The 16,566-nt window shown below is 42.0% G+C and overlaps 2 protein-coding genes across 2 annotated transcripts; one reads left to right on the forward strand and one right to left on the reverse strand.

Moving 5' to 3' along the window:
* Window positions 1-2,876: 2,876 nt before the first annotated feature.
* Window positions 2,877-10,812, forward strand: LOC128736695 (divergent protein kinase domain 1C). The gene is made up of 4 exons (XM_053831182.1): window positions 2,877-3,059; window positions 3,476-3,622; window positions 3,696-4,385; window positions 10,168-10,812. The coding sequence occupies exons 1-4, from the start codon at window positions 2,877-2,879 to the stop codon at window positions 10,378-10,380; spliced, it is 1,233 nt and encodes a 410-aa protein (XP_053687157.1). The 3' UTR covers window positions 10,381-10,812.
* On the reverse strand, window positions 10,774-12,120 carry LOC128734898 (replication factor C subunit 2). Its single transcript, XM_053829295.1, has 3 exons — window positions 11,943-12,120; window positions 11,774-11,885; window positions 10,774-11,716 (listed from the first exon to the last, which is right to left on the reverse strand). Exons 1-3 carry the CDS (start codon window positions 12,026-12,028, stop codon window positions 10,883-10,885), a joined length of 1,032 nt encoding a protein of 343 aa, XP_053685270.1. The 5' UTR covers window positions 12,029-12,120; the 3' UTR covers window positions 10,774-10,882.
* Window positions 12,121-16,566: the final 4,446 nt, after the last annotated feature.

The following is a 16,566-nucleotide window of genomic DNA, read 5'->3' on the forward strand; positions in this document are numbered from 1 at the left end:
GATATTCCAATTGTTGATCAAAGATGAGTTAATTGATTATTTTCTGATTCTTCTATATATATAAAAGTGAGCGTGAGTTTGTTTGTATGTTCCACCATAACTCCAGAACGTCTTGACCGATCTCCACCAAACTTGGCACCAGGGCTTGAAAAGGGATCGCAAGTTGAATGTGACTGCCGTGAATGCATACGCTTTCCACAATCAACCTGCGCTTATTGAACGATCATTTGACTGTTGTTTTTTAATCCAGTCAATCTGCCGCTTGTGCTGCTGCCGTCTTACAATTCATGTGGCCTCTCAAGAAAGGCCAACAGTAGTATTCCCGCTTTTCGTTCATATCGAAGAATCTAAATTGCAAACTGACTGGAAGCATAAGATGACGTATTTTTTCGTTTCTCTTTCTGTCCGCAAATCGGCTGCTCACAGTAATGGTTTGTCACCCGGACTCGGTCTGATGCAAGCAAAATGTTCGTTTGTATTGGACGGAGTCCGACCGCCTTCTTCCATGTACATTTAGTGGTTGTTTTTTGTAGTATTGAATCATACGATAGCGCGGTTGCTTTTCGTTAGCGTGGTGACTGCCAGTCATTCGACTGTTTTGCAGTCATTCGCTGCTCCAAACGGTAAAGGCAACTTGATCGAAACGAAAATGTTAAAAAAGATTAAAATGCGTTCGTTCTACCGTTCACTACGAAGGCATGACTGAGCAAGCTGCTAGTGGCGTTATGCATAGCATTCATATTTCACCACTAAACAGACGGTATGAATTTGAGTGCGCGGTGGTGTAAATGCGGTAGAAAAAAGGATCGGTTGAAGCTTAGCACACATATTCCTTGATATAAGGGAACCAGCATTGGGGGGTTAATAAGAGGGAGGGGGGAGGCCATAACTCCGAAATGCCTGGACGGTTCTTCACCAAACTTGGCACACATATTCCTTGATATAAGGAAATCTGCCCTGAGGGGTTGACAAGAGGGGGGGGGGCATAACTCCGAAATGTAAAAGTGAGCGTGAGTTTGTTTGTATGTTCCACCATAACTCCAGAACCCCTTGACCGATTTCCACCAAACTTGACACTCATATTCCTTGATATAACGGAATCAGCACTGTAGGGTTGATAAGAGGAGGGGTGTCCTTAACAGGGGGGGCATAACTCCGAAATGCCTGGACGGTTCTTCATCAAACTTGGCATGCTTGACATAAGGGAAGCACTGGGAGGTTGCCAAAAGAGGGGGCCCTAACAAGGGGCTAAGTAAAAGGGGATGCGTTTCTCTTGCATTTAAACCGATTGCAGTTGTGCAAATAACTTTGAGAAAAGAGGGGGTTCCACCGAAGAGGAATATATGGTAAAAACACCTTTGTTTAGTTTCTATTATAGTGATTTTCGTAGAGCAAACCAATGCCTAATTAGCTACATGACAGAAGAGGGAGCTGACTGGGAAAGAATCGACAAGTAGGGGGACGAAAAACGTGAGTATGAATGTATGTTTTGCCACAGCTCCGGAACTTCTGAACTGTTCTTCATTAAACGTCGTTTGTCAAACACATGTATTTTGGCATAAAAGAATCAGCGCAGGGTGTTTGACAAAAGAGGGAGATGGTCTTTTACAAGGGGAAAGAAAGGGGTTTCTCTTGCAATTGGAATGATAGCAGTTGTACAAGTTGCTGGATTTTTGAAAGGGGGGATAGGGTGGCCATTAACAAAGAGAATGTTCAAAAACGGTTTTTGTCAATTTATAGGGATTACCAAGAAGAAGTCAGATTTACAAGTGGCTGGGAGACAAAATGAGGGAAACTGACAAAGAGAGTAGACACATTAAACTGTAAAAAGGGTTTTGTGTTTTGCATTATGAGAATTTTCGTTACAATAACAGATGTAGAAGTGACTGAGAGGCAAAGGGGCCCCGAGTAAGATCGGGTAATCATCTAGTTTCTAAATAAAATATACTGAGCGTAATGAAAACACATCTCAATTGCCTGAATAACTACCCGATTGAGCTAGATTAGGAAGATTTCTACGGGGTACGGTAAGGGAGGAGGTTTCAAATACCTTTTTATTCACGCGTCATTTGAATAGCACCTTGAAGAACCACAATTTCTAATAAGTGGATTTTATAATGGAATACAGTTCTATGTCACCATTTCGTACCACTTATCAGGTTGATTATAGTTAAATCTAAGGGAAGTTGAGTTACTTCAAAAAGTAATCGTTGTGTAGTTTGGTTACATCATCCCGTCAACAAATAGCAGTTGGAACAAAGTTGTTCCGCATGACGGTATTGAAGGATAATAATGACGTCATACAGTTATTCTGAAAGTCGATGTTTACTATCGAGAGTATCGTGTCTTGTTGTGTGTTTGATGGCCAAATGGAGGAAAAAATAGGAGTATTCTCTCATCAATTTTTCATCATTGGCGGTTAGAGAGAGAGTAAACCGAGTAGGTGTATTATGATGCTTTCGGAAATGGGTGTCTTCTGTCAGAATTAAAATGCAATCACCGCGGAATTCGAGAGAGGAAAACTGAGGAAAAAGAGAACCGAACAAAAATAAGAGCTGAAAAACAGGAGTATATCCTTTGGAGTGCCTCACCCACCCCCAACCACGTTCAGGGACAAACAGTTCCAGGTATTGTACCGTTTTCACGGCAGAATAGCTTGAGACAGACGTAAAGAAGCAGCCACCAACGTGATGTAGTGATTGTGATTATAAAATTAGTGTTTGGATTTCAATTCTTAAAAAACAGCAACAAGCCTTGTTTGTAAACGAATGAATATTCATCAGAGTTGCTCTGCTGATTAGAAGTTCGGGATTTTTGTGGTCGAATATAAATAAAACTGTGATCGGAGTGAAATTTTCCCAGGGACAAGCCAAACTATGCTGCTGCTGACAAAGAAGGAGTGGAAAAATCTCGCCCGAAGGTTACGCTTTTCGCCGCGGAAACGCCACTACATTATTTCGGTCCTGGTGATCCTGGTGGTAGTTTCCTTGGTGTACTGTACCGTCACCTCGTCCTATTACTGCTTCGACACCGGAGTCGAGTGGAAAGTTAATAAATTTGTAAGTAAATTTACCCACTCTGCTACGACATAGTAATTTTCTCTTGTGGGGTGTGGAGACGCGATGGAATGAGCGAGGCTCGCCCAATCGCCCTCTACACCACATGCTGATTATTATTTGCCCGCGTGAACTCGAAGAGCGTCGTCGCATTCATGAGCTTCACGAGCCGCCGGTGTGTTTTGACAGTACTGTGTTTGTCTGGCCCAAATGGATGGGAATGGAAGAGAATGTTCTTTGACGTTCAGTTTGCGAGTATAAGCTTATGAAGAAGAGACGGCAATCGTAGATTGTGAGCGTAATTTAACCAAATATCATTGCAACAGGTCACATTCATAAGCTTGTTAGTTTTGGGTTTCATTTTATACCGCCTTCATAACTAAATTCATAATGTACAAATTATACAATGATTTTTGCAGTGCAAGCGCTACCGCACGGAGGGCGCTTCTGGCTATCTATGTCAGGACTTTTGCAGCTGGGATTTTCATTGTCCGAAACCGAACCTGGAAATCCATCACCCGCATCGGTTTCAAACCAAAAAGCTCGGAGATCCACTTACCATCATCGTGCGTAACGAATTCCTTCTGTTTTAGTTAGTCCTTTAAGAACATTCAAAATTTATTTTTTTTTATTTTGCAGCAAGCAGTTCCGAACGAAAATTATGAGAAATTATTCTGGGTGGACAGCCTTTATCAGAAGGAGCACTATCCAACGGAAACCGAGTATGAAAACATCGTCAGACGGTACATAACGAACAAGTACAACATGGAGATTCCCTTCGATAAGATGCGTTCTTTGTTGAGACTTTCGCACAAGCAGCACGTGTCAATGTTTCATAACAGTATGCGCGATAGTTGGAATCTAATTCAGAATCATGAGTACGCTATGATGAGTATGTTCAGCGAGAAGGATCTGTTTCCGTTCGTGACCGGTAACTGCGGAGAGGTGTTTGCTTCCGAGCATCTGGAATCGGTTGATTTCGAAGAGGATCGGTATTACTACACGAAGCACATCGATACGGACCGCTGGCGGTACCATATTAAGGTGGCAGTTCTGATTTTGGACTATATCGACGAGCTGGACCAGCACGAACTTCAGATGTGCCACGTGGACCTGACCCGGTTTGGGATCAACAACAATCGACTGAAGTACGACGATTTACGGTTTCTGTATACGGAGTATACTATCAACAGGAAGATGTCCAGCGGGAGTCACTGTACGCGGGATGAGCATTGCAACTTTATGCTCTGCCGATCCGAGTGCAATGTGGAGAAGAGCTGGTGCGAGTCGACGGTGTTGAATAATAATGTTCAAATCGTTTGTGAAAAGGTGAGTTACCGAACTTAATTGTAAATCTAGTCAGTAGGGTAACTGAGTCAGTTTTATCCGTACTTTTTGAAAACATTTTCAAGTTAATAATTGTCTTGATGTACAAAATTGCTTCCACTAAGTCTTCATCATCTATCTAACCGCTGTCCTCCTGGTCGTATAGTTTTTATCGGATTAGAAGTGAAAACCGTCCTCACAGGACAATTGTACGGCATTCTTGCAAGATGTCCTGCCAATTCCGCCTCTACACTCCGCTTTCATACTCCGTTTTCCTGTACGCCAACGATTAACTAATGGTGTAATTAGCGTCCTGTAAGGGTACACTTTGTACGGGAGTTTAGTGTGTTTCACAGCAATAGCTTGTGAAGCTCACAGTAAGCACAGTTTACGCTGATAATACATTTCTTAGTCTCATGGTTTGTAAATAGTTTGTACAAATAAATTCAATGAGGAAGCTACAGTCGCTTTCTCAAAAAATTCGCAAATGTTTTAACCTATGCGGTACTGTGGATTAATCGTATTGCCCTAGTAGCTATCAATGTTTCAATATATGGTCAGACGCTGGGTGCCATTGATTTTAATGGCTAGATGATTTTGAAGACCGTGTCCTTGCTCAAGTTATCCTTCGATTCGGGACATGATGGAGCACTAATAGTTTATTTGTTTATTTGTTAAAAAAAAGTCAACAGATTTCTTGTTTCTAATGAGTAAAAAAAACTTTAAGCTAATGTCCTGAAGCGGGATTTCAGCACGTTGCGGCTAACGTTAAAGTCAAAACACTGTCAAACTGTTAGAATTGAGTTGTAAACCATTTATAGTGCTAAAGGTGCTGTAATTGGTTCTCCTGTATGGTACACGCAAAAATAAATTATTTCGTGTTAAGCGAGACCGAGCTAAGATGTCGATTCTCTCTAATAACCAAGGGCAGTCGATGCGGGACGTCAAGACATCTGATATAATGCCAGCTTTGGTTGCGTGCCGACGTGTTTGCAGACAGTTCAGGTTGATTAGTCTGCAGTCTGTCTGTTCATAGCTTGGTAGTCTGATCGGGTCGTTCCATGGTATCTGTCGGAGCACAAAGCGAAAGAACCTCCGCTGCACCGCCTCAAATCGGGTGACACCGTTTTGGTAATATGGGCTCCGTATTCGAGATTAGAACTAACTAACGCACGGTAGAGCGATTTCAAGCATTTCAAGTATAATACATCATTGAAGTTTTTGGCGATACGCATGATGAATATCAAATTCCTGCAGGCCTTGTCGACAACGAAAGAAACGTATTGTTTGAAGGTCGGTTTGAAAAACCAAGGGTCCGAGATGGCTACCTTGCGGAATTCTGGAAAAAGCGATGAAAGCCTGCGAAACGGACCCGTCGATAGCCACATTATCAAGACGATTCGACAGATACGATTTAATCCACTGGAGCAGCGGCCCTAAAATGCAGAGTTTGACCAGTTTAGCGATGGCGATTTGATGATTCAGCTTGTCAAAGGCAGCAGGGAGGTCCGTGTAGATAACGCCTGTTTGAGAACGGTCTTTTCTAATTCCTGAAGAGAGATATATAGCTTGTTTGTTGACACGATTGCTCCGTTTATTCCGAATGCCCATCTCCAGAGGCGTATTCCCAACATGTTAGAAATATTCACATATGCTCTATTGAAGCACCACATCGCGGAGTCAAGTCTCGAAGCTACTTAAGTTGATGGTCGTGGAATCTCTACTTTTTTACTGTAAGCAATATCTAACTGCTGATCGGCATAGCTTCACTTCCCAGCCCAGCATTAATTTGACCATCAAGGGCCCACAAGTCTCGTATGCTGATGATTTTATAATGTACTTCGGATCCGTTCTACTGCAAAGCAAAGCAAAGCTTAGGTGCAAAGCAACATTTCGTTATCGAAACTTGACCTTCTGTATTTTATACGACAGACTTCGTAGCCAACTGTTACAGTACAGGAGAACTGCAGGGCCAGTTGCTACGATCCTGTTGACTATAACAGCCTCTCCTAGCCGAGATTCAAACATACCTACTGGGAGAACTGACTGACCACTATCAATTTCTTCAAAATTAGTTCGAGGCCTTCGCCACTTGGTGCGACGTGAACCGCATGATAACCCAACAAACATTTTATTTGAACAGTAGATTATTCAACTGTTGTATGGCCAATGTTCAGGAATCAAGCTCTTAAGAAGCAATTATACAGCAAAAATGTTTGTTGGGAATGACGGCGCAACAATTGAATGTGTTTCGAATATTAAAGTCCTGTATAACGTAAAAGTAGCATATCTCGTATGCAGGCTTTATTTTCGGTTTTTGGTTCTGTAGATACTCGTTTGACTACAGCACCTCAGCGGAACGAAACTCGAAAAAGTAGTGTAAAGGGCAATTGTAGAGCTAATTATTATCTACAATATTGTTGAAGAAAGTATAATTTAATCTGTTGTATTTTCTAATTAAAACGAATAGCTGATGTCTAACAATATCTTTATTGTGATTAACGTACTTTACCGTCTGACTGTACGCGTGAGAATGATGGCGGGTGTAGACTATGCGTATTGGCTATTTGCTCAAGAGTAATACATTTTAAAAAGGTGTGAACACTAAACCTAACAAGGGGTACATCAATACTGCAACATTATCTTTGTTTTATTATTATTATTTCTTCGGATCATCTGACAACAAGATCTACATGAAATAAAAACTACTACTAACTAACAAATTAAAATGATCGATTACGATTACGTAAACGACACTTAAACGTTTCACTGCTAATATTAAAATCAAACAAGTAGAACACAGAGTTAAAAACTGCACACATAGCGGTAACAGGTTCATTTTGACCATATAATGTCCGATGAAATGGAATTCTGAGGAAGTCAGTAGAGCGAAGAACTCTCGAGGGTGTGTTCATATTGACCCTTGCCAGAATCCAAGGAGCATCAATTCTTCCACATAGTATCTTTCCAACAAATACAGCACAGATATCATCCCTTCTCTTTTCCAATGTGTCCATGTCCAGCAGCTTACACCTGTGTTCGTATGGAGGAAGTTCGACTGGATCCGTCCAGGGCAGATCCCGAAGCGCGTATCTGATAAACCTTTTTTGTACAGATTCGATCCGTGCTGTCCTAAGGCCGGTGTAAGACCTTCAAACAACAGCTGCCGTCTCCGAAGATGAGCGTACAAGTGCGTTATACAAGGCTCTCAGGCAATATGGATTACGAAACTCTTTTGCAATTTTCATTATGAACCCCAGTTTCTTGTTTGCTTTGGAAAAGATGCTACTGTAGTGGTGCTGAAAGCTCGGTATCCAACAGAACACCAAGATCCTTGACGACTGTTACGCGTTCAATATTCTGGCCGTTTATGGAATAACTGTATTGGATTGGAGCCTTCTTTCGGCTGTAACTGATCACAGAGCACTTGGAGACACTGATACTGAGCCGGTTGCATGCAAGATAGATTTTGTGGTCATCAACATACACGATTCGGCATCCCGGAGGCAGTATTTTGCAGACATCGTTGTAATACAGCGAAAACAGCAAGGGTCCGATGTTGCTGCCCTGAGGCACACCTGAGGTACTCCGGAAGCCACAAGACTCAGATTTCAACCACCGGACAAAAGCAGCAGAGGCACCGAGATGCTTTATTTTAGCAAGCAGTATGGTGTGGTCAACTCGATCGAACGCAGCTTTGATATCAGTATACACCTTGCCCAGTTAGCTTCGAGGTACGACGCTGGTCTAACAAGCCAGTCGTCTTATGTTCGAATCTCGGCTAGGGTGCTTGCTAGTTAGAGTCAGTAGGATTGTTGCACTGACCCCGTAATTTTCCTGTACTCTAACAGCCGGCTGAGAAGTCTGTCGATAAAGAAGGGTAATGTCTAAAGACGGTATAAACCCATGGCTTTGCTTTTTATACACCGTGTCGACTTGTGCTCCACCTTCCATATGTTGAAGACAAAATGAGCTGAACTCCACCAGATTTGTGCTGATCGAGCGACTAGGAAAAAAGCCATGCTGATTTTGTATTTACGGTGCTATGAGGCTGCTACCAGGCTTCATTCTCGGTTTTTTGCTCAGTAGATGCTCATTTGACTGCAGCGCCTCCACTAAACAGAATTCGAAAAATTAGTGTAAAGGGCAATTGTAGAGCTAGTTATTATCTACATCAGCCTGGCTGCTACCCAGTTAGTAGCCAAATAAGCGCTCTTTTTACTACCAAAGGAACAGCAGCACCATAGCGAGGCCAACCGACCTTGACTTACTGGTAACGGCGGACAATGACACCAGCCACGTGATTCGAAGGCGTATTATCAGCGGAAGTTGTGCTTACTATGAATTTCACAACCAATTGTGGTCGAGCAGACTCCGTACAAAGCTCATCAGAATAGTTGTTCATCATGGGCATGAAACATGGACTATACTCGTGGAGGACCTGCGAGTGCTGGGTGTTTTCAAAAGACGAGTGCTAAGAACGATCTTCAGTGGCGTACCGAAAACGGAGAATAGAGGCGGAGGATGAACCATAAACTCGCACAGCTCTATGGTAAACCCAGTATCCAAATGGTGGCTAAAGCTGGTCCTGGTCGCATACGATGGGCAGAGCAGGTTGCAAGAAGGCCTGACAACAAGCTGGTGTCTGCTTCAAATCCTGTTGGAACAAGACGACCAGGAACGCAGCGAGCAAAATGGTTACACCCGGTGGAGCGAGATCTGGTGGAGAGCACTCGGTGTACGAGGAATTGGAGATCGGTAACTCACAACCGAGCAGATTGAAGAAACTTTGTTAAACAGGCTTTGTCTTAGGAGCCACCTAAGTCACCTAAGAAAAAGAAAATTCTGACAAGTGGCTCTACGCAATATTAATAGTCACCTAGCGTTCTTCTTAACCCGTATCTGCTGACACTCCTCATTAAAAAATTCGATGTGTAAATTTTTTTCCATACGACCTGATATTGTCCTTTACGTTGTTAAATGGCTCTTTTAACGGTGCTCTCAGCATTGACAGATTTTGCTATGTTCGATCGCTATCTAGAAGTAAATATCGACGGTTTTATCTCAAGATCTTTCGAAGTTTGCTCTGGAATCCCTCAAAGTAGCCATCTTGGAACTTTGGTCTTCCTCGGCTGCTTCGACAATGTCAATTTCCTGCTTAAATGTTCGCGGTTCTCGTTTGCTGACTACCTTTAGTCAAACCAGGGGATGCTACAGTATGCAAAATTGGGGAATTCGCCCGATGCCACTGTTCCGCAGGAGCAGCTATTTTTACGATTTCGCTGAACTCCGACAAATGAAAAGTTATTAAATTCTCCAGGAAATTAAACCCTCTCGTCTTCGACTGTAGGCTATCTGACATGCCTTGGGTTATTCACCTTTATTCTTGTTTACGACCGTATCCTGCATTCGCACGAATAGTTTGTTTCGAACGAATCGGGAAGCAATATTCTCATATGCGAATGAGCAAAAGGAAGGGGCGTTCGAACGTTCGAATTAATTCGAACGAAAACAAGAATACGAATCGGCTTAACTTTCGAACGAATGTCATTCGAACGAAACCAAGAATGAGGCTGATTATCTCATAACTGAATGACAGTACTAAAATTAACATTATACTATAAAATTTTAAATTCACATAACAAACATTGTTATCGCTTTATAAGCATTGGGCGCAAATATTTGTTCACTGAACCTGCTACTCTAGAAAAAAGCAATTTACTAGAACAAAAAGTAGTTTGGTATGGTACTTACCTTTTTCACTCTCTCTTTCCCTAACTTGCAGATATTCCTCGGCACCGAAAGCTCGCCGGGAATCCTAATCACCCAGAAAACTCCCCAACGGCTGGCTATGCTGCTCAAACGGTGCGCCAATCCAACGGAGGATCGCGACATTTCCCGGGCCCGGCCGCTGGGTGCTTCCGAGGAGCTCAAGAAACAGCTATACAATGAATTGACCAGCATCTACGAGAAGCTCGCCACGATCACCGCTCCCTGAAATGTCTCTATATTCTGTAAGACTTTGTGTAGTACGTGTGTGTAATGCTGGTTCATGTTTTCGAACCGTCTAACCGTAGTGTACTGCTGGTTGCAATGGTCGTCCGTGTGGGTGTCAAATGTCGAAAAACCAAAAAATCGATTTCTACGTTGAATGTGGTTTCATTCTAGAAGCAAACATGAGAGTTAATATTTTTTAGAGTTTTAGTAGCTTTGATCGCTAGATTTTTCAACGAGCCCAAAACTGTCAATACAATCAATTGAGATGTAAAAGTTCAACATTTTTCTTAACGTCCTTCTAATTTAGAATAGAAACAACAGCAGTGATATTGAAACTTGAGTTTACTTAAAATCAGACCAAAAATCAAACGTAAATTAAGTTAGCGAACTGCACTGTAATACCTAGCTAAGGATCTGTTTAAATAAACTGAATTTGAGCACGAAAATCCCACTGAAACTTTGAAGTATTTTGCAACAAACATATTTTATTACCAATTGTTAACCTACGCATAATCATACGACGCTTCGCACAACTTCGCCAGCATACCGGACATCTGCAGCAGTGAGTTCAGTCCATCCACAATCTTCATGTGCGTTTCGCCGATTTCTCGAATGAAGCATAACTTCAGTTTTTCATTCATATTCATCCTCTTGCAAACGCGAAACACATTCCCTATGACATCCTCCGCTGCATAACCTAACCGCCACAGCTTTGCCATTATCTTGTACGCCTTATGGATGTCCCCTTTTACGCAGTGCTCGAGCATATCCTGCACCAGCATCGGGTGCGGTTCGTCGCAGACTTTGAAAACATTTGCTCCATTTATGTGCCCGAACCCGTTGGCCGTCGATTGCAGATTGTTCAGTGCCTGTCGCATGTCTCCTTGGGCAGTGAACACAATGGCCTCCAGTCCATCTTCGTCGTAGTTCAGAGCTTCCTTCTGGCAGACTTCAATCAGCTTAGCCAGTATTTGTGCGTCCGATAATTTCGAAAACCGTAACATCGCACAGCGGGACTGAATTGGTTCGATAATTTTTTCACTTGTATTACAGGCCAGTGCAAAACGTGTTGTATTACTATATATTTCCATCGTCCGCCGAAGCGCTTGCTGAGCACCTTCGGTCATACTGTCTGCTTCATCAAGAATAACGATCTTATGACGACCCCGGGGCAGGGTGACCTTTTGCTGAGCAAACATCTTAATCTTATTACGAACCACATCGATACCACGCTCGTTCGAAGCATTCAGTTCCAGTACAGCCTCGCGAAAGTTTTCTCCCAACAGGATACGCGCCAGGCAGAGGATTGTGGTCGTCTTACCGACTCCCGGAGGACCCTGAATAATGAAATTAATTAGATTCATTCCTATAGAAAAAATGGTTTGCCTGCTTACCGCAATTATGATATTCGGAGCATTTCCCTGGGTAGCGAACACACCCAACCGGCTGACAGTGTCCTCGTTGCCAACAATTTCTTCGAAACGCTGGGGACGGTACTTTTCAATCCTAATTTCGAAAGGGTTTTGAAATAAAAATCTAACTAAAACACATGATTTTACTTACCATGGTAGATTTTTCTTCTTGTTTTGCGTGTTGTCCTTGGATGTAGATGAACTAGATGCACCTTCGTTAACCTGTGATTCCGGCATTCCGATAAATTTGCACAAATTTCGGAAGAACAACTCAAACAGTATTCAAACGGCAATAACAAGCGATTTGGCGCCGGTTTGCGATGTTTGTACATAAATTTGACACTACCATTCACCGCAACATTATGCTGTCATGTCCAGCTTTTATGTTGGTTACGCAAAAAAGCTTCTTTTGAACAGACAGCTACACGCTAAGAATGCGAAACCCAGTAGTGAGTTAAAAAATAATCAACGTATATGATATGAGTGCGTCAAACAAAAAAATGGGTATTTTCGGGAAGGTCGAATTTACCTATCCGGCTTTTTACGAGTCATAATGGCGGGAGGCATAATCCGTGATTTACGGTACTATTGTTGATGTTGTCGTTGGCGACAGTGGTACTGACGATTTGACGTGACACGGGCGTTTCATTTTTGACTCACAAGATCTTGCAAGCAACCGATCACTTCCTTACAAGCGAGCGATCGCTTTTGTCAAACAGCAGAGCGATGTACAAAGGTACGGGAGACAGATATATGCAAAATTCAGTTTCTTTCACTGCATGTGTATTGCAAAATAAAAGATAAAGTATTTTTTACAAAGGGCTTTATGCATTCACTTGTGCTCCTAGTGTGTTTTTATTTTTTCGTGTCGGTCGCACATAGATGTGAATGACATTCTGCCAAACCTGTTCTCTACTTTACTTGTGCAGATGGTGTTACTGTTTAACGTATTTTGATTCAAATTTTCGGACACAAGTTTTTTAAGGAAAATGCATGGGATGCCATGTCGGTTCGTCGGTGACACGGGTACGCCATTTTGTTTTTAATTGAAGATGTACTGCCGGTACCCGCATATCAGTCCCATAACGAGAATCACTTTGTTGACAAAAAGACGACTGAAATAATTACAAGTGTTTGTTGTTTATTTCGTGTTACGCGTAGTTATACTTACCACATTTGTACAAAGTATTTGCTTTCTATCATGACTTAATCATTGCAGCTAAAATTAAAAGTTAGTTTTAATATTTTGTTGCAGAAAACAACGATTGAAACAGGTGGGACTCATATGCGGGTACTTTTAACATAAAGTTGAAATATACTCGCAGACCAGTCCCATACCCGAGCCATTGATATTGTCATAACTTTGACAATTCTGAACCAATTTTTACGAAACCGGTGACATTTGATTCGTGTTTTTTTTAGTTTTGATCCGTCATACTAATTGGCCATTAAACAAAATACGGTCCTAGAATTCCAGATCTCAAAATTTTGCAGGAATATCTGGCATGCATAGAGAACTAGTTGTATTGCAATTTGCAAAAAATATCACTCATTTGGGTATTACGCTTTTGAAATTTATAGAGAGGATAACGGGATGAAGCGGTTTGGCCAATCAGGAGTAGATCCCTGTGGGGCCAAGGATGAGCACTCAAGCTTTAATATAAAATCTAGCAATATAGATATCAAAGTTCTTGGAATAGGTTCAACTGGCATCTTTTGGCATTTCAAAATAATTTGAATTGTCATTTAGGAACTGGTTTCTACAAAATCAGAGGTGGTAGTTTAGAATACCGTGTACCGCCACTGGAATGACCTTCCATAATCTGAACATTTTTAATCTGAACCCCGTTAGTATGAATGCGTTCACATTAAAAGCTGATCAAGCATCATACACAATTGACGGTTAAGTTGACCGGGCAAATCGAAAAAAAAGCAAAAAAAAAAAAATAACGTAATACGCTTCCTTTTGCTCAACAGCTTTGGCAATAAAGCTCATATGCAACTTATCTCTCTGCAGCACTCAAAATAGACCATTTTAGTTGATACTGTCAAGCCGATTTCCTCTTCTACAATCTGGTTGCACAGTTTCTGAATAATGAAGGTTTTCCTATTCACAATGAAACTATTTTAGAATCCATCCCAATCAGGGATAGAGAACTATTTCTCACAGTCGAAGATGCCGATATTGCATCCACAGAGAACAGACAATTATGTTCATATAAAATATTTCGCAAATGGTGTGTAAGCTTTTAAGCAAGACACTAGCGACATCTCTCTTAGTGTGCGCCAGTTGCCCAATATCCACGTTGCCAAATTCATTATATATTCTTGTCATAATCTACATATTCGAAATACTGGCAACTCTAATGTTAGTTACTGTAGCAACCTACCAACGGTTGTAGCAACGGATCGATTTTGTTTATATTATTTGTTGAATACGGCTAAACATTGAAAACAGCGAATTGAAAAGCGCAATTCAATATTTTCTGTTATTTTGGCGGTATTGTGAGTTTTTCAACATTGCATCCATTTCGTCGTTACACGCAGCATGACCCCACCGCAGTGGTACTAACAGTGAATTTTTGAATACCGGAAGACCTGCACCACATCAACGATATCCGCCGGTGCGCCGGTTTGGCTGGGATTCATTGCTCTCGAAGGTGGCGGCTTATAAAATCGCGGATTATTCTCGGCCTGTATGCCAAAATTGCTAATAGCTCGTGACCGATACAGAAACACAGTTTCTCCGAAGAATTAAACAGGAATTCTACAATAGTTCCCATATAGCCCTAGCTGTGCTGGCGGCCGGCCAAATGGAATTAAATAAATCTACAATAGTTACTATTATTGATAAATGTTTACCTTTATTTCAAGATCGATAGCTTGGGTAAACGGTAAACAATACGTTAGTTGCTATAGCAACTGTTAAAAACAAGTTAAATGCTTTGGTGAAAATATGATGAAAGCTTTGATGTGTATTGACAGATATTAACAACCAAAGTTCTTTCTATTGGTGATGTGAGCGCCACGTAGCGGAGGCATTGCCACATACATTCAAAATGGTGGCTGAGCTTTTACACACGTTGCGAGGCCAAGATGAATGTCTGTTCTCTGTGTTGCATCCGCACAACCTAAACAGCTATCGACAGCTATTAGTTGTGGAGGACCACCATTTTCTTCTACTCGCAATATAAAACAAAAGAGACAAAAATCATACAAGACAGTGAATTGCCAGATTGGAAATCTGCTGTATGTGTGCACTCCACCACTTACTTACCTAAGTGGCTTGCCGTTCTAAAACAAAGCCTGTTGAACAAGGTTTCTCCAGTTAACTCGGTTGTGACCTACCGCTCTCCAATTCCTCGGACACCGAGTACTCTCCGCCATATCTCGCTCCACCCGGTCTAACCATCTTGCACGCTGCGTTTCTATTCTTCTTGTTGTAGTTGTCTTCGGCATTCTTGCAACATGCCCTGTCCATCGTGTCCGTCCAGCTTTAGCCACATTTTGGATACTGGGTTTGCCATAGAGCTGTGCGAGTTTATGGTTCATTCTGCGCCTCCATACTCCGTTCTCCTGTTCGCTGCCGGAGATCGTTCTTAGTACTCGTCGTTCGAAAATTCCGACCACTCGCAGTTCCTTCTCGAGCATTGTCCATTTTTCACTCCCGTAGAGAACAGTTGGTCTACTAAGCGTTTTCAGAGGCGAATGCCCAAATAGGCAAAGCCTCTATAAAAGAAAATAAGCGTCTTGTACAGGATACACTTTGTACGGGGGCTTAGTCTACTCGACCGCAATTGCTTGTGAAGCTCATAGTAAGCACAACTTCCGCTGATAATAGACCTCCGAATCTCACACCTGGTATCATTGTCCGCCGTTATCAAAGAGCCAAGGTAGACAAATTCGTCGACTACCTCAAACTCATCGCAGTCGATCATTATACTACTCCTCAAGCGGCGTCGTTCGGCCATACCATATCATCGGCAAAGCAGACGAACTGACTAGATTTGATGAAGATCGTGCCCGCCTGCTTATATCCGCTCGGTTCATAACATTTGGTAGCGCTATGGTAAACAGCTGACATGAGAGACCATCATCTTGACGAAGCCCTCTGTGTGATTCGGATAAACTTGACAATCCACCCGAAACCCGACCACACCACTGTGTACCATCCCTCGTAGACTGAAAGAGTTTGTTGAGCTTCCCGAGGAATCTGTTGTCGTCCATGATTTTGCATAGCTTTTCCGGTCGATGATATCATATGCAGCTTTGAAGTCAACGAATAAATGGTGCGTGGGAACTCTGTATTCACGACCTTTTTGGAGAAATTGCCGCAGTATAAATATTTGATCCGTTGTAGACCGACCTTTGACGACGCCGGCTTGATAAGTTCCCACAAATCTGTTCACAATTGGTGATAGTCGGCGGAAAATGATTTGGGTCAGCACTTCGTAGGCGGCATTGAGAATGGTGATCGCCCGATAGTTTTCACAGTCCAACTTTTCGACCTTTTTCAATACACTGAAACAAGAATCATGGTAATTGTTACCATATTAGAGGGCAAAATTAAGAGGACACACCAGTGAATTTTTGCAGAAAAGATTTCTGTTTAGCTTAAGCAGTGTTCTGGCCAAATTTACTATGCGTTACTTTCGGCGTCACCCCGATACATAACAAAAATAACAGAATCGTAGTCAAAATTACTAGACATGACCATGAAAGGTGGTAAAATTATCTGAGAACATATTACTTGTACAAGAATCATGGTAAATTTG

This window comes from Sabethes cyaneus, chromosome 2 (genome assembly GCF_943734655.1).
Source record: "Sabethes cyaneus chromosome 2, idSabCyanKW18_F2, whole genome shotgun sequence".
Lineage (NCBI taxonomy): Eukaryota > Metazoa > Arthropoda > Insecta > Diptera > Culicidae > Sabethes > Sabethes cyaneus.